This window comes from Salmo trutta, chromosome 25, assembly GCF_901001165.1.
Source record: "Salmo trutta chromosome 25, fSalTru1.1, whole genome shotgun sequence".
NCBI lineage: Eukaryota > Metazoa > Chordata > Actinopteri > Salmoniformes > Salmonidae > Salmo > Salmo trutta.
In genome coordinates this window covers 44755596-44781102 of record NC_042981.1, presented here as the reverse complement: position 1 = coordinate 44781102, position 25507 = coordinate 44755596, and the positions used below count along the sequence as shown (strand labels likewise).

Sequence of the window (25507 nt, the reverse complement as noted above, 5' to 3'; positions counted from 1 at the left end):
GGGACGCCTATCCCAAACTTAACATGATACTGAGAGAAGCCCGGGTCTCCAAATTTCTTCCCTGCAAATTCTGAGGACATACAATTCAATTCAAATTCGGAATAACAGCACAGCTATTTATAGCCTACTTCACTGTGGAAAAGGGTCCGCTATACATGTCATGTTGATGTGATTTTCTGTTTGCTTCCATATGACTGCTTTTACATTCGTCTTCAGGGATCATAACAAAAAATGGTCTAAAACAATTGCTCGGATATGTGTATTTACAATCCCCTTCTCCAAACAGATCACTAATTTACCTAGCTCTTATCAATAGCTCTTATCAATTTATAAATGACAGTGCATGGTGATTCTATCAACAACAAAAAATTACTACATGCTTTTCCCACTTGGAACCGGCAGGTTCGCTCGACTTTATTCATGGTTTCCTCGTACGTGAAGGTGGTGTAATTATTAGGGAATTAATTATCATGTTTAAATTCAAGGTCAGAATACACGTAGACAGCACGCATAAAGCAACTATTTCTGTCTTACAATCTCTCTCCACCAGGTATAGCACTTCTCTCATTGTTTAAAAACAAGAAATGGACAGTGATGGGGGTAAGGGGTGATACCTAGTCATTTTTTGCGTCATCACTGCATGCGATCACGACTCTCAAAGCCGCTGTTTACTTCTGAAGATCACTTTAGCACCGCCCTAAAAACCCGATTCAAATTTGACACAAACCTTCAAATAGGTATGTAATGACACATTATATAAACTCTTTATAGTGTTTTATTTACATTTTAGAGGTGATAAGGTGATAAGTTGGACAGATCGAGTGAAAAAAAGCAGTTTTCCCACACGACAACTGTCCTTCTCAATATAACGCATTACTTTCGCTTCCCCACCCGCCATTTTTAAAAAGACCGACGGAGCTCATTGCCTTGTTGAATTATGCATAAACGGGCAGTGTGGAGCTCATGTCATTGATTTTGTTGGAAAGGGGAGAAATTGTGCATTACAATGGTATTGACATTACAGTTGATCTGGAAGTATTACGTTTTTGGGGCGCTAAAATAAGGTCAATTGTACGGACCAAAGCGATGTACAAAAGTGAGTTTACGTTACTCACAGCCCCTTACAAAAAGTAAGAATTAATTAAATAACACATTTATTGTAGCTACTGCTTGCGTATCTAAGGTTAACGATAGACCTAGCATCTTTCTTCAAAAATGCCTTGTTTATTACAGTTCAATAATGTTAGTAGCTAGCTACTTACTAACTTTGAATGTAAAAAATTGCTGTTTTCTGTTGGTTGTAGCACTAGCTAACTATGTGCTACAGCAGGCTAGTGTAGCTAGGTAGCCAGCTAAATCTTGTAGCGACGGGAGCACTGCCTGTGTTCTAGATCAGAGGTTTTCAAACTGGGTTCCACGGTCGCTGCAGGGTGTCCACGATGATTAAAAAAAATATATTTTGTGTGATTTTTTTTATGTGAAAAATATTTGATTTTATTAACCTGTTGGGGCCAGGGGCAGTATTGAGAAATGTTGAAAAAAATATGTGCCCATTTTTAACTGCCTCCTACACCAACTCAGAAGCTAGGATATGCATATTATTAACACATTCGGATAGAAAACACTCTGAATTTTCTAAAACAGTTTGAATGGTGTCTGTAAGTATAACAAAACTCATATTGCAGGCAAAAACCTGTGAAAAATAGATTAAAAAAAATAATTTGTGACTGTACTATTTAGTGTCATTGTTTTATAGATACCACAGTGAGAAAGGATTCATTTCGCAACTCCTACGGCTTCCACTAGATGTCAACGATCTTTATAAAGTTGTTTGAAGCGTCTATGATTAACACAGAGCAAATTAGAATGCAGGGAAGTTGACATGTCGTCACTTCATTTTTTCGCGCCTGTGCATAAATCTGAGAAGAGTGAATTTGTCATAATCGTTTTTCTAGACACAGGATAGGTCGTGTGAAAATATTACTGATGTTTACTGATGTTTCACGTTAAAAATGGACCAAAAGATTGATGCTTAACAACGTTTGACATGTTTGAACGAACGTAAATAGATTATTTACTAGGTTTTTTTAGCTTTTCGGCGTGATTTTACACCCCCCCCACCACGTTTTGTTGGAGCCTACTGAACGCTAACTACTTGCTGTTATTTGGACATAAATTATGAACTTTGTCAAAAGAAACCACATTTGTTCTGGACCTGGGATTCCTGGCAGTGCCTTCTGATGGAGATAATCAAAGGTAAGGGGATATTTACAATGTTATTATGATATTAGATGCTGCTAACCTGTATAGCCTAGCCTATTGTTCTTAGCATAGTACCCCGTTTATTGCAAAATGTGATTTCCGAGTAAAGTTATTTTGAGATCTGGCCATTCGGTAGCAATTACGAGATGATAATATATTATTCTTTGAATGACAATATTATAATTTACCAATGTTTTCGAATAGTAATTCCGTGATTTGTAACGCTGGATTCACTGGGAGCATTCGAGCCGAAAAAAATTCTGAATTTCACCGCGACTGTAAATGCTGTTTTTGGATATAAATATGAACTTGATGGAACTAAAAATGCATGTATTGTATAACATAATGTCCTATGAGTGTCATCTGATGCAGATTGTCAAAGGTAAGTGCATAATTCTAGCTGGTTTTCTGTCTCTGTTGATGCCCTTCTTTGAATTGGCTAAACATTACACACAGCTATTGTCAATTTACTCTCCTAACATAACCTAACTTTATGCATTCTCCGTAAAGCCTCTTTGAAAATCGGACAACGTGGTTAGATTTAGGAGATGTGTATCTTTCAAATGGAGGACAATAGTTGATTATTTGAGTATTTGAAATGATTAGACTCTTGCAGTTTTGAATTCCCCGCCATGGTCACATGACAATGAATCCCAATACCGGGATAAGATCCTGCCCCCTGCCAAATTATCCTTTTAATATGGAGTAAATGACAGTCATTGGAGCTAATTACAGTTTTTTTTCTCTATTGAAAATTCTTAGGTGGGCCGTGTAAGTCAGTGTTTCCCAACCCTGGTCCTCAAGTAACCCCAACAGTGCACGTTTTCATTGTAACCCTGGACAAGCACACCTGATTCAACTTGCCAACTAATGTTCAAGCCCTCAAGAGTTGAATGATGTGTGTTTGTCCAGGACTACAAAGAAAATGTGTACTGATGTGGGTACATGAGGACCAGGGTTAGGAAACACTGGTCTAAGTGGTCATTTTTGGGATGAAAAGAAGTTTGTGTCAACTTAAAAATTTGGATCAAATAAAATGTAATTTGTTATGTGCCGAATACAACAGAATGCAACATTTCACCTTCACAGTGAAATGCCCTTAACCAACAATGCCGTTTTAAGAAAATACCTTTACAAAAGTAAGAGATTAGAATAACAAATAATTAAAGAGCAGCAGTAAATAACAATAGCGGGGCTATATACAGGGGGTACCGGTACAATGTGCGGGGTAATATGTACATGTAGGTAGAGTTATTAAAGTGACTATGAATAGATAACTGTTTTCTAAATACCCCAGCTCTTTTTCTCGGGCAGATGAACGCCTACTTAGCATTTATTTTTTAAATTTGGATCCCTATTAGCTTTTGCAGCAGCTACTCTTCGAGGGGTCCACAAAAAACACAAAACATGACAAGTAACAAAACACTGATACCCAAAGACAGACACCCAAATACAACGATATACAAATAATACAACACAAATTATACAAACAATACAACTAAAACATAATGCATGTGTTAGAGTGTGAGTGTGTGTTTGTGTGTGTGTCTGCCGTTCCATGAGTTGTTGTTTAGTCCGATTTTTAAAGGTAATAGGAGATGGTAGGGAGTTCCATCCAATCATGACTCTGTATAAAACTGTGCATTGCCGTGTGTTCGTTTTGGACTTGGGCACTGTGAAGAGACTCCTCCTGGGGGCATGTCTTGTAGGGTTTAGTTTATTAAGATCCCCAATAGCTACTGCACATGCAGCAGCTACTCTTCCTGGGTTCCACATAAAAACGTACAAATAAATGACAAATAAAATAAGAGTTATATATAAAGGAAAGACACCAAGAGACAGTCAAGTTCTTCCACACCGATCTCGACAAACCATTTCTGTATGGACCTCACTTTGTGCACAGGGTCATTGTCATGCGGTAACAGGAAAGGGCCTGCCTCAAACTTTTGCCACAAAGTTGGAAGCACAGAATTGTCTAGAATGTCATTGTGTGCTGTAGCGTTAAAATTTGCCTTACTGGAAGTAAGAGACCTAGCCTGAACCATGAAAAACAGTCCCAGACCATTATTCCTCCTCCACCAAAGTTTACAGTTGGCACTATGCATTGGGGTAGGTAGCATTCTGCTGGCATCCGCCAAACCCAGATTCGTCAACCGGACTGCCAGATGGAGAAGCGTGATTCATCACTCCAGAGAACGTGTTTCCACTGCTCCAGATTCCAATGGCGGCGAGCTTTACACCACTCCAGCCGATGCTTGGCATTGTGATCTTAGGCTTGTGTGCGGCAGCTCGGCCATGGAAACCCATTTCATGAAGCTCCCGACAAACAGTTGTTGTGCTGATGCTGCTTCAACAGGCAGTTTGGAACTCAGTAGTGAGTGTTGCAACTGAGGACAGATTACTTTTACTAGCTACGCGCTTCAGCATTTGGCGGTCCCGTTCTGTGAGCTTGTGTGGCCTATAACTTCGTGGCTGAGCCGATGTTGCGCCTAGACGTTTCCACTTCAAAATAACAGCACTTACAGTTGACCAGGGCAGCTCTAGCAGGACAGAAAATTGATGAACTGACTTGTTGGAAAGGTGGCATCCTATGACGGTGCCACATTGAAAGTCACTGAGCTCTTCAGTAAGGCCATTCTACTGCCAATGTTTGACTATGAAGATTGCATGGCTGTGTGCTCAATGTTATACTCCTGTCAGAAAAGGGTATGGCTGAAATACCCAAATCCACTCATTTGAAGGGGTATCCACATACTTTTGTATATACTGTATAGTGTACATATTAATATTCTTATATACAGTACAGTTCAATCAGATCTTTAGAAAGAGCAGAGGCGCTATGATACAATGTATTTTTTATTTTTATTTAAACTTGCTTTTTGCCTAAGTAACCTCTGGTGGCAGAGCATTCAACAATGACATGGCTGTATGCATAACTGAGCGACGCATTAAGTCTGTTATTGGTTTGAGTACCATGAAGAAACGCATAGTGGCATGTCTGGTGGGGTATCTATGTCTGTTTGAAGTGTATGCAAATACAATTGAAGTCGAAAGTTTACATAAACTTAGGTTGGAGTTATTAAAACTTGTTTTTCAACCACTCCACAAATTTATTGTTAACAAACTACAGTTTTGGCAAGTCGGTTACGACATCTACTTTGTGTATGACACAAGTCATTTTTCCAACAATTGTTTACAGACAGATTATTTCACTTATAATTCACTGTATCACAATTCCAGTGGGTCAGAAGTTTACATACACTAAGTTGACTGTGCCTTTAAAGAGCTTGGAAAATTCCAGAAAATAATGCCATGGCTTTAGAAACTTCTGGTAGGCTAATTGACATCATTTGAGTCAATTGGTGGTCTACCTGTGGATGTATTTCAAGGCCTACCTTCAAACTCAGTCCCTCTTTGCTTGACATAATGGGATAATCAAAAGAAATCAGCCAAGACCTCAGAAAAAAATTGTAGACCTCCACAAGTCTGGTTCATCCTTGGGGGCAATTTCCAAATGCCTGAAGGTACCACGTTCATCTGTACAAACAATAGTACGCAAGTATAAACACCATGGGACCACGCAGCCGTCATACCGCTCAGGAAGGAGATGCGTTTTGTCTCCTAGAGATGAACGTACTTTGGTGGGAAAAGTGCAAATCAATCCCAGAACAGCAGTAAAGGACCTTGTGAAGATGCTGGAGGAAACAGGTACAACAGTATCTATATCCACAGTAAAATGAGTCCTATATCGACATAACCTGAAAGGCCGCTCAGCAAGGAAGAAGCCACTGCTCCAAAACCACCATAACAAAGCCAGACTACGGTTTGCAACTGCACATGGGGACAAATATCGTACTTTTTGAAGAAATGTCCTCTGATCTGATGCAAAAAAAATAGAACTGTTTGGCCATAATGACCATCGTTATGTTTAGAGGAAAAAGGGGGAGGTTTGCAAGCCGAAGAACACCATCCCAACCGTGAAGCACGGCGGTGGCAGCATCATGTTGTGGGGCAAACATTATGTGGATATATTGAAGCAACATCTCAAGACATCAGTCAGGAAGTTAAAGCTTGGTCGCAAATGGGTCTTCCAAATGGACAATGACCCCAAGCATACGTCCAAAGTTGTGGCAAAATAGCTTAAGGACAACGAAGTCAAGGTATTGGAGTGGCCATCACAAAGCCCTGACCTCACTCCTATAGAATTTTTTTGGGCAGAACTGAAAGTGTGTGCGAGCAAGGAGGGCTACAAACCTGACTCAGTTACACCAGCTCTGTCAGGAGAAATGGGCCAAAATTCACCCACATTATTGTGGGAAGCTTGTGGAAGGCAACCTGAAACGTTTGACCCAAGTTAAACAATTTAAAGGCAATACTACCAAATACTAATTGAGTGTATGTAAACTTCTGACCCACTGGGAATGTGATGAAAGAAAGTAAAGCTGAAATAAATCATTCTCTCTGCTATTATTCTGACATTTCACATTCTTAAAATAAAGTGGTGATCCTAACTGACCTACGACAGGGGATTTTTACTAGGATTAAATGTCGCGAATTGTGAAAAACTGAGTTTAAATGTATTTGGCTAAGGTGTATGTAAACTTCCAACTTCAACTGTATAAGTGGTTAGGCATTTTCAACACACGATTGTTTCTTATAAAGACTAGAAGAGGAGTAGTTCATTTCTACTCAACCCTCAGTCATGAAAGACTATCATGCATGTTGCTTTGTTTTGAGGTAAGTGCAATCTTTCTTTGCGGCACCTGCCCATATTACTGGACAGTAATCAAGATGGGACAAGATCAAAGCCTGAACAACTAGTGCAGTTGATCTTTGTGTAAAAAAATGCAGAATCTATTTTTATTAACAGACATACCCCTCCCCATCTTCACAACAACTTTGTCAATATGACTTTACCATGATAACTGACCATCCAATGTTACTCCTAGGAGTTCAGTTTCTTCAACTATGCTCAACTGCAGTTTAGGTTTAGGTCTAGAATGCTTTGAACCAAATACAATGTTTTGGGTTTTATATGTATTTAAGACCAGTTTATTGTTAATTCCCCATTCTGACACTGACTGTAATCCCTTGCTAAGAGTCTCAGTGAGCTCACTGGCTGTAGGTGCTGATGTGTAGACTGTGCAATCATCAGCATACATAGTCATTATATCTTCTTGTAAGACAAGTGGCAAATCATTTGTAAAATAAAGAAGTGTAACACCCCAAGGTAGCTGCATAGCTGTACATAGCTGATGTTAGACAGTATTCTTCAATGGAAACTTATCTGAGTTCTATTGGATAAGTAACTCTCCAAGCATGTGATGGCAAGTTCGTTTTTTCAATAACAAATTATGATCAATAACATCAAGTTAATAACATCTAGTGCATTTTATCTTTATTTTAATTTACCTAAAAATGATATCTGGTACTATCCTCACGGTTTGGATGGCAGTCCATGTACTCCCCCTTAACAAAGGTGGTGACACTTGTGACCTAAATAATTAAAGGCCTATTTCTAAACTTTCTTGTTTAGCTAAACTATTAGAAGCCTTGAGTTATTATCAGGTAAGATCTTTTTTATCTTTGAAATGTATCCTAAATGTACATCAGTCGGGTTTTAGACCAGGTCATAGCACTATCTCTGCTGCATCCCTAGTTATAAATTATGTGATTAACTGTATGGATAAAAGGCTGCATTGTGCTGCCCATCTTCATTGACCTGTCAAAGGCTTTCAATACTGTTGATCACTCACCGCTAATTCAGAGGCTTTCCTCAATTGGCCTAGAGCAGGTAACTGGTTTAAAAATGACTTGGCAGATAGAGCTCGATGCATATCTACTAATGGTGTTAAATCAGTTTTCCTGGATATTACGAAAGCTGTCCCTCATGGGTCGATTCTGGGTCTTGTTTACTGTTTTCATTAACAATATCGACTTATCTGTAAAATAAAAAATACAGTACCTGCACTTGTATGCCGATGATACTGTTGTGTATGCTATTGCCCCCATGGTTGACCAGGCTCTATCTGAACTACAGTCTGCCTTCATTGTATTATGATAGTGTTGTGTATGCTGTTGACCAGGCTCTATGTGAACTACAATCTGCAATCATTGTATTACAGAAAAACTTTGACCTGAAATTAGTACTGAATGCAGGTAAAACTAAGCATATATTGTTCTCTAGAGCGCATAAAAATATGTTTTTAAGCATATGTACTTTGGATGGTGTCCATATTGATGGTGTCAGTGCTTACAAATACTTTATCTGGGCATCTGGATAGATGAAAAGCTGTCTTTAATTAGCATATTGATGAGTTAGTTAAGAAGCTGAGAATAAAAATGGGCTTCTATAGAAATAGAAGAGCCTCTCGCTAAATAGTAGAAAGCAGATTATTCAGTCGATGTTCCTATTGGTCCTAGACTATGACTGAAATTCACATCATCTATATGAACGCAGCTGCCACTTCATTAAAGCCGTTGGATACAGTTTATCATAGCGCACTGGGCTTTATTACCGGCAACAATTTTAGCATTCATCATTGCAATCTCTACCAGAAAGTTGGTTGGCACTCTTTGATGTCACGTCGGTTGATACATGGCTATGTTTTCAGTTATAAAGCCTTTTAACAAAACGTCCCACTGTACCAAACATCATTACTAAACTTTAGACATACGAGTTACCACACCTGGTCTGTGGCCTGAATGTAAAGTGCTATGTCTGGAGAAAACCAGGAAGAGCTCATCGCCCATCTAACACCATCCCTACTGTGAAGCATGGTGGTGGCAGCATCATGCTATGGGGATGTTTTTCAGCTGCAGGGACTGGGACACTGGTAAAGATAGAGGGAACAGTGAATGGAGAAAAATACAGACCAATCCTTAATGAGAACCTGCTTCAGAGTGCAAACAACTTTAGACTGGGGTGAAGTTTTGGGACAGTCCCACTCTTTGCATATTTTGTCATGTTTGGATAGAGGTGAAATGTAAATGAGAGAGTGCTGAAATAGCAGTAGGCTGGACTCGACCCATGCTTGCAGCAGTATATTGTACATGTGCTCGAGAGGCAGCAACCCAGACAGCCAGACCATCCCAGACCACAAAAGTAAACCTTCATAGTAGCTGGGTTTAAAGAGTTTGTGTGATGGCAGTACCTGTAAATGTCCCTGGCCATTCCAAAGTCCCCTATCTTGGCCACTCTCCCCTGTCCTTTGGTGGTCAGCAGGCAGTTCCGAGCTGCAATGTCCCTGCAAAGTGACAAGACAAGAAGAACCTTACAGAGGTGAGTGTGTGTGTTCAAATCAAATCACATTTTATTGGTCACGTACACATATTTAGCAGATATTATTGCAGATGTAGCAAAATGCTTGTGTTCCTAGCTCCAACAGTGCAGTAGTATCTAACAATTCACAACAATACACACAAATCTCAAAGTAAAATAATGGAATTATGAAAAATATAAGTGTTAGGATGAACAATGTCAGAGTGTCATTGACTAGAATACAGTAGAATACAGTATGTACATATGAAATTAGTAAAACAGTATGTAAACATTATTAAAGTGACCAGTGTTCCACTATATAAGTGACCAGTAATTCCATGTATATGTACAGTACATAGGGCAGCAGCCTCTTAGGTGCAGGGTTGAGTAACCGGGTGGTAGCCGGCTAGTAACAGTTACTAACTTCAGGGCAGGGTACAGGGTTGAGGCCGGCTAGTGATGGCTATTTAACAGTCTGATGGCCTTGAGATAGAAGCTGTTTTTCAGTGTCTCGGTCCCAGCTTTAATGCAACTGTACTGACCTCGCCATCTGTATGATAGTGGGGTGAACAGGCCGTGGCTCAGGTGGTTGATGTCCTTGATGATCTTGTTGGCCTTCCTGTGACATTAGGTACTATAGGTGTCCTGGAGGGCAGGCAGTGTGCTGCCAGTGATGCGTTGGGAAAACCGCACCACCCTCTGGAGAGCCCTCCGGTCGCTGACGGTGCAGTTGCCATACCAGGCGGTGATATAGTGCGACAGGATGCTCTGAATTGTGCATCTGTAATAGTTTGTGAGGTTCTTAGGGGCCAAACCGTATTTGCGCCTTCTTCACCACACTGTCTGTGTGGGTGGACCATTTCAGATTTTCAGTGATGTGTACACTGAGGAACTTGAAGCTTTTCACCTTCTCCCCTGCGGTCCTGTCGAGGTGAATGTAATATGGCGCCTGTCACAGTATCCACAGAAGGTGGCGCCCCTCCTCGGTCGGGCGGCGCTCGGCGGTCGTCGTCGCCGGCCTACTAGCTGCCACCGATCTATGTTTCTGTGTCTTTTGGTTTTGTCTGTCTGATCCGCACCTGTTTCTTGTCTGTCATTAGTTAGGTTATTTATTGTGTCTTTTCAGTTCAGGATTTCGTGCGGGATTGTTTTATGTCAACTCTGGACAGTTGTTAGTGAGTGCTGCGCTCATTGTTATATATATTTACCGGGCTGCGCCCTGTGCATCTTTTGTTTTGGGAACGTGTTTTCCCTAGTTGAATTTATGTGCGCCCTGTGCCTTTGGCTTCTTGTCTTGTTCCCGGATTTTCTATTAAAACCCACTATCACTCCGGACCTCTGTCTCCTGCACCTGACTCTGCCTCTCTATTGATCCTGGTAATCGTGACAGCGCCAGAAGAGGCGCCTGAGGAGATGGCTGCTTTATTACGACCTCCTAACCAATTGTGCTATTGTGTGTGTCTTTTCCCGTATTTGTAACTTATTTTGTACATAATGTTTCTGCCACTATCTCTTATGGGGTGGCAGGTAGCCTAGTAGTTAGAGCATTAGGCCAGTAACCTAAAGGTTGCTAGATCGAATCCCCGAGCTGACAAGGTAAACATCTGTCGTTCTGCCCCTGAACAAGGCAGTTCCTAGGCCGTCATTGTAAATAAGTAAATTATTGGAAATATTTGTTTTTACTTTTTAAGGGGTGGATCAGCTTTAATATTGCAGATAGATTGTTGCTTCCATCAATGCAACTGTCTGCATAATTTCCAATCCCCCAAGACAAGGGGTGGCGGTCTGTGTATATTTGTAAACAACAGCTGGTGCACGATATCTAATACTAATATAAAGTCCCTAGGTTTTGCATCTCATGAAAAGCTGTAGACCACACAATTTACCAAGAGAGTTTTCATCTATATTTTTCGTAGCTGTCTATTTACCACCAAAAACCGATGCTGGCACTAAGACCGCATTCAAAAAGCTGTATAAGGCCATAAGCAAACAGGAAAACACTCATCCAGAGGCGGCGCTCCTATTAGCCAGCGACTTTAATGCAGGGAAACTTAAATCCGTCTTACCTCATTTCTACCAGCATGTTAAATGTGCAATCAGAGGAAAAAAAAACTCTAGACCACCTTTACTCCACACACAGAGATGGGTACAAAGCTCTCCCTCGCCCTCTATTTGGCAAATGTGACCATAATTATATCCTCCTGATACCTGCTTACAAGCAAAAACTAAAGCAGGAAGCACCAGAGACTCGGTCAATAAAGAAGTGGTCAGATGACGTAGATGCTAAGCTACAGGACTGTTTTGCTAGCAGAGACTGGTATATGTTCCGGGATTCCACAGTGACCGTACGTACATATCCCAACCAGAGGCCATGGATTACAGGCAAAATCCACACTGAGTTAAAGGGTAGAACTGCTGCTTTCAAGGAGCGGGACCTTAACCCGAATGCTTATAAGAAATCCCGCTATGCCCTCTGATGAACCATCAAACAGGCAAAGCATCAATAGAGGACTAAGATCGAATCGTACTACACCGGCTCCGATGCTCGTCGGATGTGGCAAGGCTTGCAAACTATTACAGACGACAAAGGGAAGCACAGCCGAGAGCCACCCAGTTATACGAGCCTACCAGATGAGCTAAACTACTTCTATGCTCGCTTCGAGGCTAGCAACACTGAAGCATGAGAGCATCAGCTGTTCTGGACGACTGTGTGATCACTCTCTCCGTAGCCGATGTGAGTAAGACCTTTAAACAGGTCAACATTCACAAGGCCGCAGGGCCAGATGGATTACCAGGAGGTGTACTTCGAGCATACGCTGACCAACTGGCAAGTGTCTTCACTGACCTTTTCAACCCTTCCCTGACTGAGTCTGTAATACCAACATGTTTCAAGCAGACCACCATAGTCCCTGTGCGTCAGTGCATTGGCTACCAGGGTCTTAGTGATATAACGATCAAGAATCGTTATCCCCTACCACTCCTCTCCTCGGCCTTCGAATCACTCCAGGGAGCCACCATTTTTTCCAAACTGGACCTTCGGAATGCCTACCACCTGGTTTGGATACGCGAAGGAGATGAGTGGAAGACAGCCTTTAATACAGCCAGTGGACATTATGAGTACCAGGTCATGCCGTTTGGACTCACCAACACCCCTGCTGTTTTTCAGGCTCTGGTAAACGATGTGCTCCGGGACATGCTAAACCGTTTCATGTTCGTTTACCTTGACGACATCCTGTTTTTTTCCTGGTCTGCCCAAGAACACGTTCTTCATGTCAGACAAGTCCTTCAGCATCTCCTGGAGAACCAATTGTTTGTGAAGGCCGAGAAATGTGAGTTTCACCGCTCCACAATCTCCTTTCTGGGATATATCATTGCTGATGGAAATGTCCAAATGGATCAGGAAAAAGTGAAAGCGGTGGTGGAGTGTCCTCAGGCTATGTCCAGGATGCAGTTGCAATGTTTCCTGGGGACCACTAATTTCTACCGCCGTTTCATTCGGGGCTACAGCACTCCGGCGGCCCCCCTCTTGGCACTCACCTCTCCCAAAGTACTGTTCACATGGTCTCCAGCGGTTGACAAAGCCTTTGTGGACCTGAAACATCGGTTCACCACAGCACCCATCCTCGTCCATCCGGATCCATCCCGTCAATTTGTGGTAGAGGTTGATGCTTCTGATGTTGGAGTGGGGGCCATCCTGTCCGGCAGAGAGGAACTATGACATTGGCAACAGAGAACTCCTGGCTGTCAAGTTGGCGCTGGAGGAGTGGAGGCATTGGCTGGAAGGAGCAGAACAGCCCTTCGTGGTCTGGACTAACCATAAAAATGTGGAATATCTCCGTACAGTCAAGCGCCTTAACTCCAGGCAGGCCCGGTGGGCTTTATTGTTCACCAGATTCAACTTCACCATTTCCTACCGCCCAGGGTCCAAAAATGTGAAGCCGGACGACCTCTCCTGCATATACAGTTCCTCTGCCATACCCTCAGTCTCCGAAACCATTCTCCCTACCTCATGCCTTGCTGCTTCAGTGGATTGGGGTATTGAAACCTTGGTTCGCAAGGCCCAACGTTCCCAGCCGGAACCTGAAGGGGCCCGGCTAACCGGTTATTTGTTCCTAACTCAACCTGGTCCCGGGTCCTGGAATGGGCTCATTCCTCAAGGCTGACCTGTCATCCAGGTTCCCGTCATACCCTAGCCTTCATCCAACAATGTTTCTGGTGGCCCATAGTGGTTCCTGACGTTTCTGCCTTCGTCACCGTGTGCACTCAGAACAAGACTCCACGGCAAGCTCCTTCTGGCCTCCTTAAACCACTACCTGTCCCTCATCGTCCCTGGTCCATATATCCCTCTGGACTTTGTCACTGGGCTCCCTCCATCTGATGGCAACACTGTCATTCTGATGGTAGTGGATCGATTCTCCAAGGCCGCCCATTTCCCTCTCCCCAAACTACCCTCTGCCAAGGAGACGACCCAGCTTATGGTGCAGCACATCTTCCGGATCCATGGACTCCCGGTGGACATGGTCTCCGACCGGGGTCCTCAGTCCTCGTCTCAGTTCTGGAATGCGTTCTGCACCCTTATTGGGTCGTTGGCCAGCCTGTCCTCCAGATTTCATCCCCAATCCAAAGGCCAGTCGGAGCGAGCCAACCAGGACCTAGATACCACCCTGAGATGCCTGGTCTCAACCAACCCCACTACCTGGAGCCGATAACTGGTCTGGGTGGAGTATGCCCTGAACACCCTTCCCTGTTCGGCCACAGGAGTCTTTCCTTTTGAGTGCTATTTGGGGTATCAACCTCCACTCTTCCTGGAACAAGAGCAGGAGGTCAGCGTTCCCTCGGCCCCTTCAGTTGGAGTCCCGCAAACTGGCCCCCCATTTCATTGGTCCTTTTCCCATCCCCGTACCCTCCTTATTCACCCTACCTTCCTTTTGTCTAGGATTAAGCCCATGTCTCACAGTCCTTTGTCTAATGTTTCTGGGCTCATCCCTCCCCCTGGGTCATTGATGGCCAGCCAGCGTATACGGTGAGACGCCTCCTGAGGGTTCAACCACGGGGCAGGGGTTTGGGAGGGTTATGGTTATTTTATTTTTCTGGCACCACTCCATCAGGGCCCTCACCTCCTACCTGTTGGCTGTCTTGTCATTGTTGGTAATCAGGCCTACTACTGTTGTGTTGACTGCAAACTTGATGATTGACTGCGTGCGTGGCCACGCAGTCATGGGTGAACAGGGAGTACAGGAGGGGTCTGAGCATGCACCCTTGTGGGGCCCCTGTGTTGAGGATCAGCATAGTGGAGGTATTGTTTCCTTCCTAGACCACATGGGGGCGGCCCGTTAGCAAGTCCAGGACCCAGTTGCACAGGTCGGGGTTCAGACCCAGGTCGCGAGCTTAATGATGAGCTTGGAGGGTACTATAGTGTTGAAGGCTGAGCTTTAGTCAATAAACAGCATTCTTACATTGCTACTCCTCTTGTCCAGATAGGGCAATGTGCAGTGTGACTGTGACTTTTTGTGAACTTTTTAATAAACTGGCCAGTGAGTGCACGTGGACACCCATATGTTGTTGTAGTTTGAGAAAGTGTTTGCAATTGTTTGAGAGGGTGTGAATATGGGGGACTGTGTCTTTGTGTGTGTGTGTTTGTGCGTGCGTGCGCACGTATGTGTGCTGGTATGTATAAGTGGGTAAAATGAGTTTGTGTGTGAGAAAGAGTATGTGTCTGTCACTGCATATTGTGCTGGTTTGACTATATGTGAACACTATGTGCACACACTTACACTATATATACAATAGTATGTGGACACCCCTTGTAATTCATGGATTTGGATATTTCAGGCATGGTGTATTTAATTGAGCACACCGCCATGCAACCTCCATAGAAAAACATTAGCTGTAGAATGGTCTTACTGAAGAGCTCAGTGACTTTCAACATGGCACCGTCATAGAATGCCACCTTTCCAACAAGTCAGTTCGTCAGATTTCTGCCCTGCTGTTATAGCAGCAAATGGGGGACCAACTCCGTATTAAGGCCCATGATTATGGAATGAGATGTTCGACGAGAAGGTGTCCACATACTTTTGGTCATGTAGTGTAAGTCGTATGTGTTTCTACCATAGTAGGCCTACCGGTGTATAAACTGGTTCTCCTCCAGGTATTGGCATCCCTGTGCGATATCTCTGGCCACGTTGAGCAGGTCCACCATGGAGAGACTAGAGGGGTGCTCCTATAGAGACATACCAGACAGAGAGGGAGAGATCAGACTCATACATACAGAGAGACAGATACAGAGATACAGACAACTAGGGACCACGTTGAGCAGGTCCACCATGGAGAGACTAGAGGGTTGCTCCTATAGAGACATACCAGACAGAGAGGGAGAGATCAAACTCATACATACAGAGAGACAGATGCAGACAGACAGACGGATGTACTGAAGAGCAGAGCAGCCAAACACTTTTGTTGTTCTTTTGTTAGCTTTCAGACTGAAATATTTCAGTCTACTCAATAAAGTACCCCTACACTAAAAAAAAGGTTATTAGGGGTTCTTTGTCAGTGGTGACCCTGCTGAAGAGAACAGCATACATTTCAAGCTGGTCCATGCTGGTCTATTTTTTTATTTATTTAACCTTTATTTAACCAGGTAGGCTGGTTAAAACAAGTTCTCATTTACAACTGCGATCTGGCCAAGTAAAAGCAAAGCAGTTCGACACATACAACAACACAGAGTTACACATGGAATAAACAAACATACAGTCAATAATACAGTTGAAAAAAAAGTATACAGTCGTGGCCAAAAGCAAGCATTTCATAAGCGTCAAAGGCTTTTATTGACAATTATATGAAGTTGATGTAAGGAGTCAATATTTGCAGCGTTGACCCTTCTTCTTCAAGACCTCTGCAATCCACCCTGGCATGCTGTCAATTAACTTCTGGGCCACAACATGACTGATGGCAGCCAATTCTTGCATAATCAATGCTTGGAGTTTGTCAGAATTTGTGGGTTTTTGTTTGTCCACCCACCTCTTGAGGATTGACCAAGTTCTCAATGGGATTAAGGTCTGGGGAGTTTCCTGGCCATGGACCCAAAATATCGATGTTTTGTTCCCCGGGCCACTTAGTTATTACTTTTGCCTTATGGCAAGGTTCTCCATCATGCTGGAAAAGGCATTGTTCGTCACCAAACAGTTCTTGGATGGTTGGGAGAAGTTGCTCGCAGAGGATGTGTTGGTACCATTCTTTATTCATGGCTGTGTTCTTAGGAAAAATTGTGAGTGATCCCACTCCCTTGGCTGAGAAGCAACCCCACACATGAATGGTCTCTGTTGGCATGACACAGGACTGATAGTAGCGTTCACTTTGTCTTCACCGGGCAAGCTTTATTCCAGATGCCCCAAACAATCGGAAAAGGGATTCATCAGAGAAAATGACTTTAGCCCAGTCCTCAGCAGTCCAATCCCTGTACCTTTTGCAGAATATCAGTCTGTCCCTGATGTTTTTCCTGGAGAGAAGTGGCTTCTTTGCTGCCCTTCTTGACACCAGGCATCCTCCAAAAGTCTTCACCTCACTGTGCGTGCAGATGCACTCACACCTGCCTGCTGCCATTCCTGAGCAAGCTCTGTACTGGTGGTGCCCCGATCCCGCAGCTTAATCAACTTTAGGGGACGGTCCTGGCGCTTGCTGGACTTTCTTGGGCAGCCTGAAGCCTTCTTCACAACAATTGAACCACTCTCCTTGAAGTTCTTGCTGATCCAGTAAATGGTTGATTTGGGTGCAATCTTACTGGCAGCAATATCCTTGCCTGTGAAGCCCATTTTGTGCAAAGCAATGATGACGGCACGTGTTTCCTTGCAGGCAACCATGATTGACAGAGGAAGAACAATGATTCCAAGCACCACCCTCCTTTTGAAGCTTCCAGTCTGTTATTTGAACTCAATCAGCATGACAGAGTGATCTCCAGCCTTGTCCTCGTCAACACTCACACCTGTGTTAACGAGAGAATCACTGACATGATGTCAGCTGGTCCTTTTGTGGCAGGGCTGAAATGCAGTGGAAATGTTTTTGGGGGATTCAGTTGATTTGCATGGCAAAGAGGGACTTTGCAATTAATTGCAATTCATCTGATCACTCTTCATAACATTCTGGAGTATATGCAAATTGCCATCATACATACTTAGGCAGCAGACTTTGTGAAAATTAATATTTGTGTCATTCTCAACTTTTTGCCACGACTGTATATACAGTGTGTGCAAATCAGATAAGATAAGGGGGGAAAGGCAATAAAATAGGCCATAGTGGTGAGGTAATTACGATATAACAATTAAACACTGGAGTGATAGATGTGCAGAAGATGAATGTGCAAGTAGAGATACTGGGGTGCAAAGGAGCAAAATAAATAAATAAATACAGTATGGGGATGAGGTAGTTAGATGGGCTGCTCTGACAGCTGGTGCTTGAAGTTAGTGAGGGAGATAAGAGTCTCCGGCTTCAGCGATTTTTGCAGTTCGTTCCAGTCATTGGCAGCAGAGAACTGGAAAGAAAGGCGGCCAAAGGAGGAATTGGCTTGGGGGTGACCAGTGAAATATACCTGCTGGAGCGCGTGCTTCGGGTGGGTGCTGCTATGGGGACCAGTGAACTGAGATAAGGCGGGGGTTTATCTAGCAAATACTTGTAGATGACCTGGAGCCAGTGGGTTTTGCGACGAGTATGAAGCGAGGGCCAGCCAACGCGAGCGTACAGGTCGCAGTGGTGGGTAGTATATGGGGCTTTGGTGACAAAACAGATGGCACTGTGATAGACTGCATCCAATTGGTTGAGTAGAGTGTTGGAGGCTATTTTGTAAATGACATCGCCGAAGTCGAGCATCAGTAGGATTGTCAGTTTCACGAGGGTATGTTTGGCAGCATGAGTGAAGGATGCTTTGTGGTGAAATAGGTAGCCAATTCTAGATTACATTTGGGATTGGAGATGCTTAATGTGGGTCTGGAAGGAGAGTTTACAGTCTAACCAGACACCTAGGTATTTGTAGTTGTCCACATATTCTAGGTCAGAACCGTCCAGAGTAGTTATACTAGTCGGGCGGGAGAGTGCGGGCAACGATCGGTTGAAGAGCATGCACTTAGTTTTACTAGCATTTAAAAACAGTTGGAGGCCACGGAAGGAGAGTTGCATGGCATTGAAGCTCATCTGGAGGTTAGTTAGCACAGTGTCTAAAGAAGGGCCAGATGTATACAGAATGGTGTCGTCTGCGTAGAGGTGGATCAGAGAATCACCAGCAGCAAGAGCGACATCATTGATATATATAGAGAAAAGAGTCGGCCTGAAAATGTAACCCTGTGGCACCCCCATAGAGACTGCCAGAGGTTCGGACAACAGGCCCTCCGATTTGACACACTGAACTGTATCTGAGAAGTAGTTGGTGAAGCAGGCGAGGCAGTCATTTCAGAAGATTTGAGTCTGCCGATAAGAATGCGGTGATTGACAGAGTCAAAAGCCTTGGCCAGATCAATGAAGACGGCTGCACAGTACTGTCTTTTATCGATGGCGGTTATGATATCGTTTAGGACCTTGAGCGTGGCTGAGGTGCACCCATGACCAGCTCGGTAACCAGATTGCATAGTGGAGAAGGTACGGTGGGATTCAAAATGGTCGGTGATCTGTTTATTAACTTGGCTTTCGCAGATTTTAGAAAGGCAGGGCAGGATGGATATAGGTCTATAACAGTTTGGGTCTAGAGTGTCTGCCCCTTTGAAGAGGGGGATGACCGCAGCAGCTTTCCAATCTTTGGGGATCTCAGATGATACGAAAGAGAGGTTGAATAGGCTAGCAGTAGGGGTTGCAACAATTTTGGCGGATAATTTTAGAAAGAGGGGGTCCAGATTGTCGAGCCCAGCTGATTTGAAGGGATCCAGATTTTGCAGCTCTTTGAGAACATCAGCTGTCTGGATTTGGGTGAAGGAGAAGCAGGGGGGTTATGGCAAGTTGCTGCAGGGGGTGCTGAGATGTTGGCCGGGGTAGGGATAGCCAGGTGGAAAGCATGGCCAGCAGTGGAAAAATGCTTATTTAAATGATCGATTATTGTAGATTTATGGGTGGTGACAGTGTTTCCTATCCTCAGTGCAGTGGGCAGCTGAGAGGAGGTGCTCTTATTCTCCATGGACTTTACAGTGTCCCAGAACTTTTTTGAATTAGTCCTACAGGAAGTAAATTTCTGTTTGAAAAAGCTAGCCTTAGCTTTCCTAACTGACTGAGTATATTGGTTCCTAACTTCCCTGAGTAGTTGCATATCGCGGAGGCTATTTGATGCTAATGCAGAACGCCACAGGATGTTTTGTGGTGGTCAAGGGCAGTCAAATCTGGGGTGAACCAAGGGCTATATCTGTTCTTAGTTCTACAGTTTTTGAATGGGGCATGCTTATTTAAGATAGAGAGGAAAGCACTTTTGTAGAGCAACCAGGCATCCTCTACTGACGGGAGGATGTTAAGAGTTAATTTGTGGAATTTCTTTCCTTCTTAATGCGTTTGAGCCAATCAGTTGTGTTGTGACAAGATAGGGGTGGGTATACAGAAGATAACCCTATTTGGTAAAAGACCAAGTCCATATTATGGCAAGAACAGCTCAAATAAGCAAAGAGAAACAACAGGCCATCATTACATGAAGGTCAGTCAATCCAGAAAATTTCAAGTGCAGTCACAAAACCCATCAAGTGCTATGATGAAAGTAGCTCTCATGAGGACCGCCACAGGAAAGGACGACCCAGAGTTACCTCTGCTGCAGAGGATAAGTTCATTAGAGTTAACTGCACCTCAGATTGCAGCCCCAATAAATGCTTCACAGAGTTCAAGTAACAGACACATCTCAACATCAACTGTTCAGAGGAGATTGCGTGAATCAGGCCTTCATGGTCGAATTGCTGCACTACTAAAGGACACCAACTACAGAAATGATTTCACCGCAATCTGAGACGGTCTGTGGAAAATCCTTTATTGCACTTTTTGAGGTGGAGCAACCCATGAGACAGATAATATTTTTAGTTGAGCTAGATTAGTAGCTGCAAGAGAAGGTGTTGGGGAAAAAAATTGTGACATAAAGTGGTTTCTGTAAGAATTACAGACAGTTACCCCGGGGCCTAGTTACCCCACCCTTAAAGGTACCGACCAGTGCCATGTACGTTTTTTTTAATGAGGCAAGTCAGTTGAGAACAAATTCTTATTTTCAATGACGGCCTAGGAACAGTGGGTTAACTACCTTGTTCAGGGACAAAACGCCAGATTTTTACCTTGTCAGCTCGGGGATTCGATCTTGCGACCTCTCGGTTACTAATTTGGTTCCCCTACAGGGACAAAACAAAGAACCTCACCATGGCTCCTTGTGAGAGGGTTCGATGTCACACACAAAAGGGTTCCCCCATAGAGACAAATTACAGACTGTCCAACTCTATTGGTTCTAATCTTTAAATTCAGTTCACTAGCAATTCAGTTCACTGGCAACCAAGAGGTTTGGAGTTCAAGTCCTAAAATTGACTCCCAATTAATCAGAATACTGCAGTATACTGTCCCTTATAGAAATAATATCTTAATCCAGCTCCTAAAATACATACAATTTTTGTATATTTACTGTATTTTCACGACAGCCAGTAGCAGGGACATTTTTAGCAGTGTAATGAAGAACCCTCTGGTTATAGCAGTGTAATGAAGAACCATACAGTATCATTGGTTATACAAAGAACCAATATAAAAAGGTTCTCCACAGCTCAAAAATGTGTTCCCCTACAGGGACAAAATTAAGAACCCTTTTTTGGTACTGACTAGTTTATCCTAATGAAGGCAAGCAAAGATCCACAACCAAGACTAACAAAGAACACATTGTAGCTTGTGTATTTGGCCCTCTATGTGCATGCACCTTCTTGTTACATTTTGGCAAACGTAGTCAAACACACTTTTCAAGATTTCAGAAATATCTGGTCCAAGGTACCATATCCTGCTGTTCTGAGCAAGACACTTAGGGCAACATTTTCATGTCGCAAAAATACCTACGCTGTGAACTAAAGTAATAATGATATCAACTAACACAGTTATAATTGAAATATACGGAACAAGCAAGCAACTCAACTGACCAGTCTGGGCCGCGTTTCTCTCAGGAAACTCTTGAGGTCTCCCCCAGCCATCAATTCCAGTAGGATGAAGCGTGGCAGGGCCTGAAGACTCACCCCTATACACCGCACTATGTTCTGGTGGCTGAATTTACTGCAGAGGAAGAGACAGAGAAAATAGTGGGGGAAGGAATAGGGAGAAAAGGGTGAGGGAGGATAGGGAATGAGGGAAGGAGCAAGGAGAGAGGGGGAGGAAGGGAGGAGAGAGGAGAGAAGAAACAAGGGAGGAAGAAGGAGGAAAGAGAGAGTGATGGATGAGGGTGAAGGAGAGGGGGAAGGTGGGAGGAGAGGGTCAGAAATAAAAAGTTTTACATGGTTGATGAAGAATGGTCTGCCATGGTAGGAGCATGTTTGTAATATGTCTTCAACCAAAAGCTTGTATGTGTGTGGGTGAGACTGTGTGTGAGTTTGTCTGTACTTGTGTGTGTTACCTGATAATGAGAGCCTCCATGAGAAAGTCGAGCTCATCCTGCTCAGAGCACACCTCAGGGAGTGTCTATATTAGACGTACACAGAACATACAATGAGGACATTCAGAAAGAACATAGACAATGTCTTGCAGTACTAGGGATCAATCTACACAATGGGGCTAATTTATCAACATATGCTTAACACTAGAACTTCTAAATCAGTCATTTGGACTGCTCATGAATTATTTATTTTTACTACTCTGACATTTTTTAGTCATGTACCCCTAAATAAATCTACACTGAGTGCACAAAACATGAATAACACCTTCTGCACCCCCCCAATCAATCCCCCTTTTTCCCTCAGAACAGACTGAATTCTTGAAATGAATCATGACATATCTGATGCATATTCTTCTGATTTTGAGCCTCAGCCTGAGTCTACAACTCCGAGGCATAAGCACAAAAAAAGCCAGAACGGTGCGCACTGAGCCACCAAATGAAACGGTGAGACAGGAGGGAGAAAGGGACAGCTTGGACAAAACAAGCCAGTGACTATGCTACATGACGATTATCAGAATAAAACGTCATCACTGAGGGAGCAGGCCCTACATCTCAAGCAAAAGACAACATCAGAAACACACTCCCAGCTTTTGTTTTTGATGTGACATGGACATGCTCCAACTGATGCCATTGCATGAAAAGGCACACCATGTAAGGACGAGCTGACAATAATTTACTATTTTTGACTGCTGTCATATCGACACTTATGTTCATTATAATTACATTATGGCTTTTGTGCAGATTTTCACTATTTATCAAGCACACTTGGCACTTATAATGATGTTTAGGCTACGGACGTTTTCATCATTTGACCGCGCGTCTTGCTGACCGTGAGTCTTTTGGGGTTGGGGTATTGTTTTTTTTGCCGATATGAAAATGTGCTATTACCACGTTCCAGCACATGCTTTCTGTTTCATAGATGTAACAAAGACACTTGAAACACTTGAATTTGTTTTTTTTACATATAGCCTACAGTAACATAAACTAATGACAATACTATTGTGTTATCTTCTTGGTGACGGGGCAGTATTCGGAAATTCAGATGAATAACGTGCCCAAATTAAACTTCCTGCTACTCGGGCCCAGAAGTTAGGAAATTTATATTATTAGTAGATTTGGATAGAAAACACTCTGAAGCTTCTAAAACTGTTTGAATGATGCCTGTGAGTATAACAGAACTCATATGGTAGGCAAAAACCTGAGAAAAAATCCAACCAGGAAGTGGTTGTAGTTTTTCAAGTGATTGCCTATCCAAACTACAGTGTCTGTGGGGTCATTTTGCACTTCCTAACTTCCTTGTTTCATGCTTCTACTGTTACTGGAGAGAGAATAAGAGCTGACTCAACAAGTGGACTGCCTGAGGCCAATGAGTTGTTTACTGCGTGGTCACAAAGTCGCGCCGTTCCTTCTTTTTCCTCTATAATGAATACGCTATTGTCCGGTTGGAATATTATCGAAGATTTATGATAAAAACACCCTAAGGCTTGATTGTAAACATCGTTTGACATGTTTCTACAAACGGTAATGGAACTTTTTACTTTTCGTCTCGGGTTTTGCGCTCGCACATTATGCCTTTGGAATAGTGATCTGAACGCGCGAACAAAACGGAGGTATTTGGACATAAATATGGAGTTTATCGAACAAAACAAACATTTCTTGTGGAAGTGTGAGTCCTGGGAGTGCATTCCGATGAAGATCAGCGAAAGTAAGTGAAGATTTATAATACTATTTCTGAGTTTTGTTGACTCCAGAACTTGGATGGGTAAATGTATAGCTTGCTTTGATGGCTGAGCTCTGTACTCAGAATATTGAAAAATGTGCTTTCGCCGTAAAGCTATTTTGAAATCTGACACAGCGGTTGCATTAAGGAGAAGTGTATCTATAATTCTTTCAATAACTGTTGTAAATTTTATCAACGTTTATGATGAGTATTTTTGTAAATTGATGTGCTCATTCACCGGCAGTTTTGGGAGGCAAAACATTTTCTGAACATCACGTGCCAATGTAAAATGGGGTTTTTGGATATAAATATGAACTTTATCGAACAAAACAAATGTATTGTGTAACATTGAGTCCTGGGAGTGTCATCTGATGAAGATCGTCAAAGGTTAGTGATTAATTTTAGCTATATTTTTGGTTTTTGTGACGCCTCTCCTTGCTTGGAAAATGGCTGTGTGGTTTTTCTTGACTCGGCGCTGTCCTAACATAATCTAATGTTATGCTTTTGCCGTAAAGCTTTTTTGAAATCAGACAATGTGGTTGGATTAACGAGAAGTGTATCTTTAAAATGGAATATTATAGTTGTATGTTTGAGAAATTTGAATTATGAGATTTTTGTTGTTTTGAATTTGCCGCCCTGCTATTTCACTGGCTGTTGAATAGTGTGTCATGCAGGTGGGACGCTAGCATCCCACATGTCCCAGAGAGGTTATTTGAAATAGTTTTGTATCGTATTCTAATGTCACCAAAGACCTTCATAAACACTACCAATTTATAATTTTTGTGATAGCATATACAGTGCCTTGCAAAAGTATTCACCCCCCTTGGCAGTTTTTTCTGTTTTGTTGCATTACAACCTGTAATTTAAATTGATTTTTATTTGTATTTCATGTAGTGGACATGCACAAAATAGTCCAAATAGGTGAAGTGAAATGAAAAAAATAACCTATTTCAAAAAATTCAAAAAAATTCAAAACGGAAAAGTGGTGCATGCATATGTATTCACCCCTTTGCTATGAAGCCCCTAAATAAGATCTGGTACAACCAATTACCTTCAGAAGTCACATAATTAATTAAATAAAGTTAACCTGTGTGCAATCTAAGTGTCACATGATCTGTCACATGATCTCAGTATATATACACCTGTTCTGAATGGCGCCAGAGTCTGCAACACCACTAAGCAAGGAGCACCACCAAGCGGCACCATGAAGACCAAGGAGCTCTCCAAACAGGTCAGGGACAAAGTTGTGGAGAAGTACAGATCAGGGTTGGGTTCTAAAAAAATATCAGAAACTTTGAACATCCCACGGAGCATCATTAAATCCATTATACATTTTTTTTAAAGAATATGGCACCACAACAAACCTGCCAAGAGAGGGCCGCCCACAAAAACTCACAGACCAGGCAAGGAGGACATTAATCAGAGAGGCAAGAAAGAGACCAAAGATAACACTGAAGGAGCTGCAAAGCTCGACAGTGGAGATTGGAGGATCTGTCCACGTAACCACTTTAAGCCGTACACTCCACAGAGCTGGGCTTCACAGAATAGTGGCCAGAAACAAGCCATTGCTTAAAGAAAAAAATAAGCAAACACGTCTTGGTGTTCGTCAAAAGGCTTGTGGGAGACTCCCAAAATATATGGAAGAAGG

The 25507-nt window shown here is 42.8% G+C and overlaps 1 protein-coding gene across 1 annotated transcript in view; it reads right to left on the bottom strand.

The window, feature by feature from the left end:
* LOC115162610 (ALK tyrosine kinase receptor-like) overlaps positions 1-25507 on the bottom strand; it is a 748203-nt gene that overhangs the window by 5074 nt on the left and 717622 nt on the right. The window contains exons 22-25 of the mRNA XM_029714073.1: positions 22101-22165; positions 21634-21763; positions 15646-15743; positions 9417-9509 (exon numbers count right to left, since the gene is read on the bottom strand). Coding sequence (XP_029569933.1) covers positions 9417-9509; positions 15646-15743; positions 21634-21763; positions 22101-22165 — 386 coding nt within the window. The remainder of the gene's footprint in view (positions 1-9416; positions 9510-15645; positions 15744-21633; positions 21764-22100; positions 22166-25507) is intronic.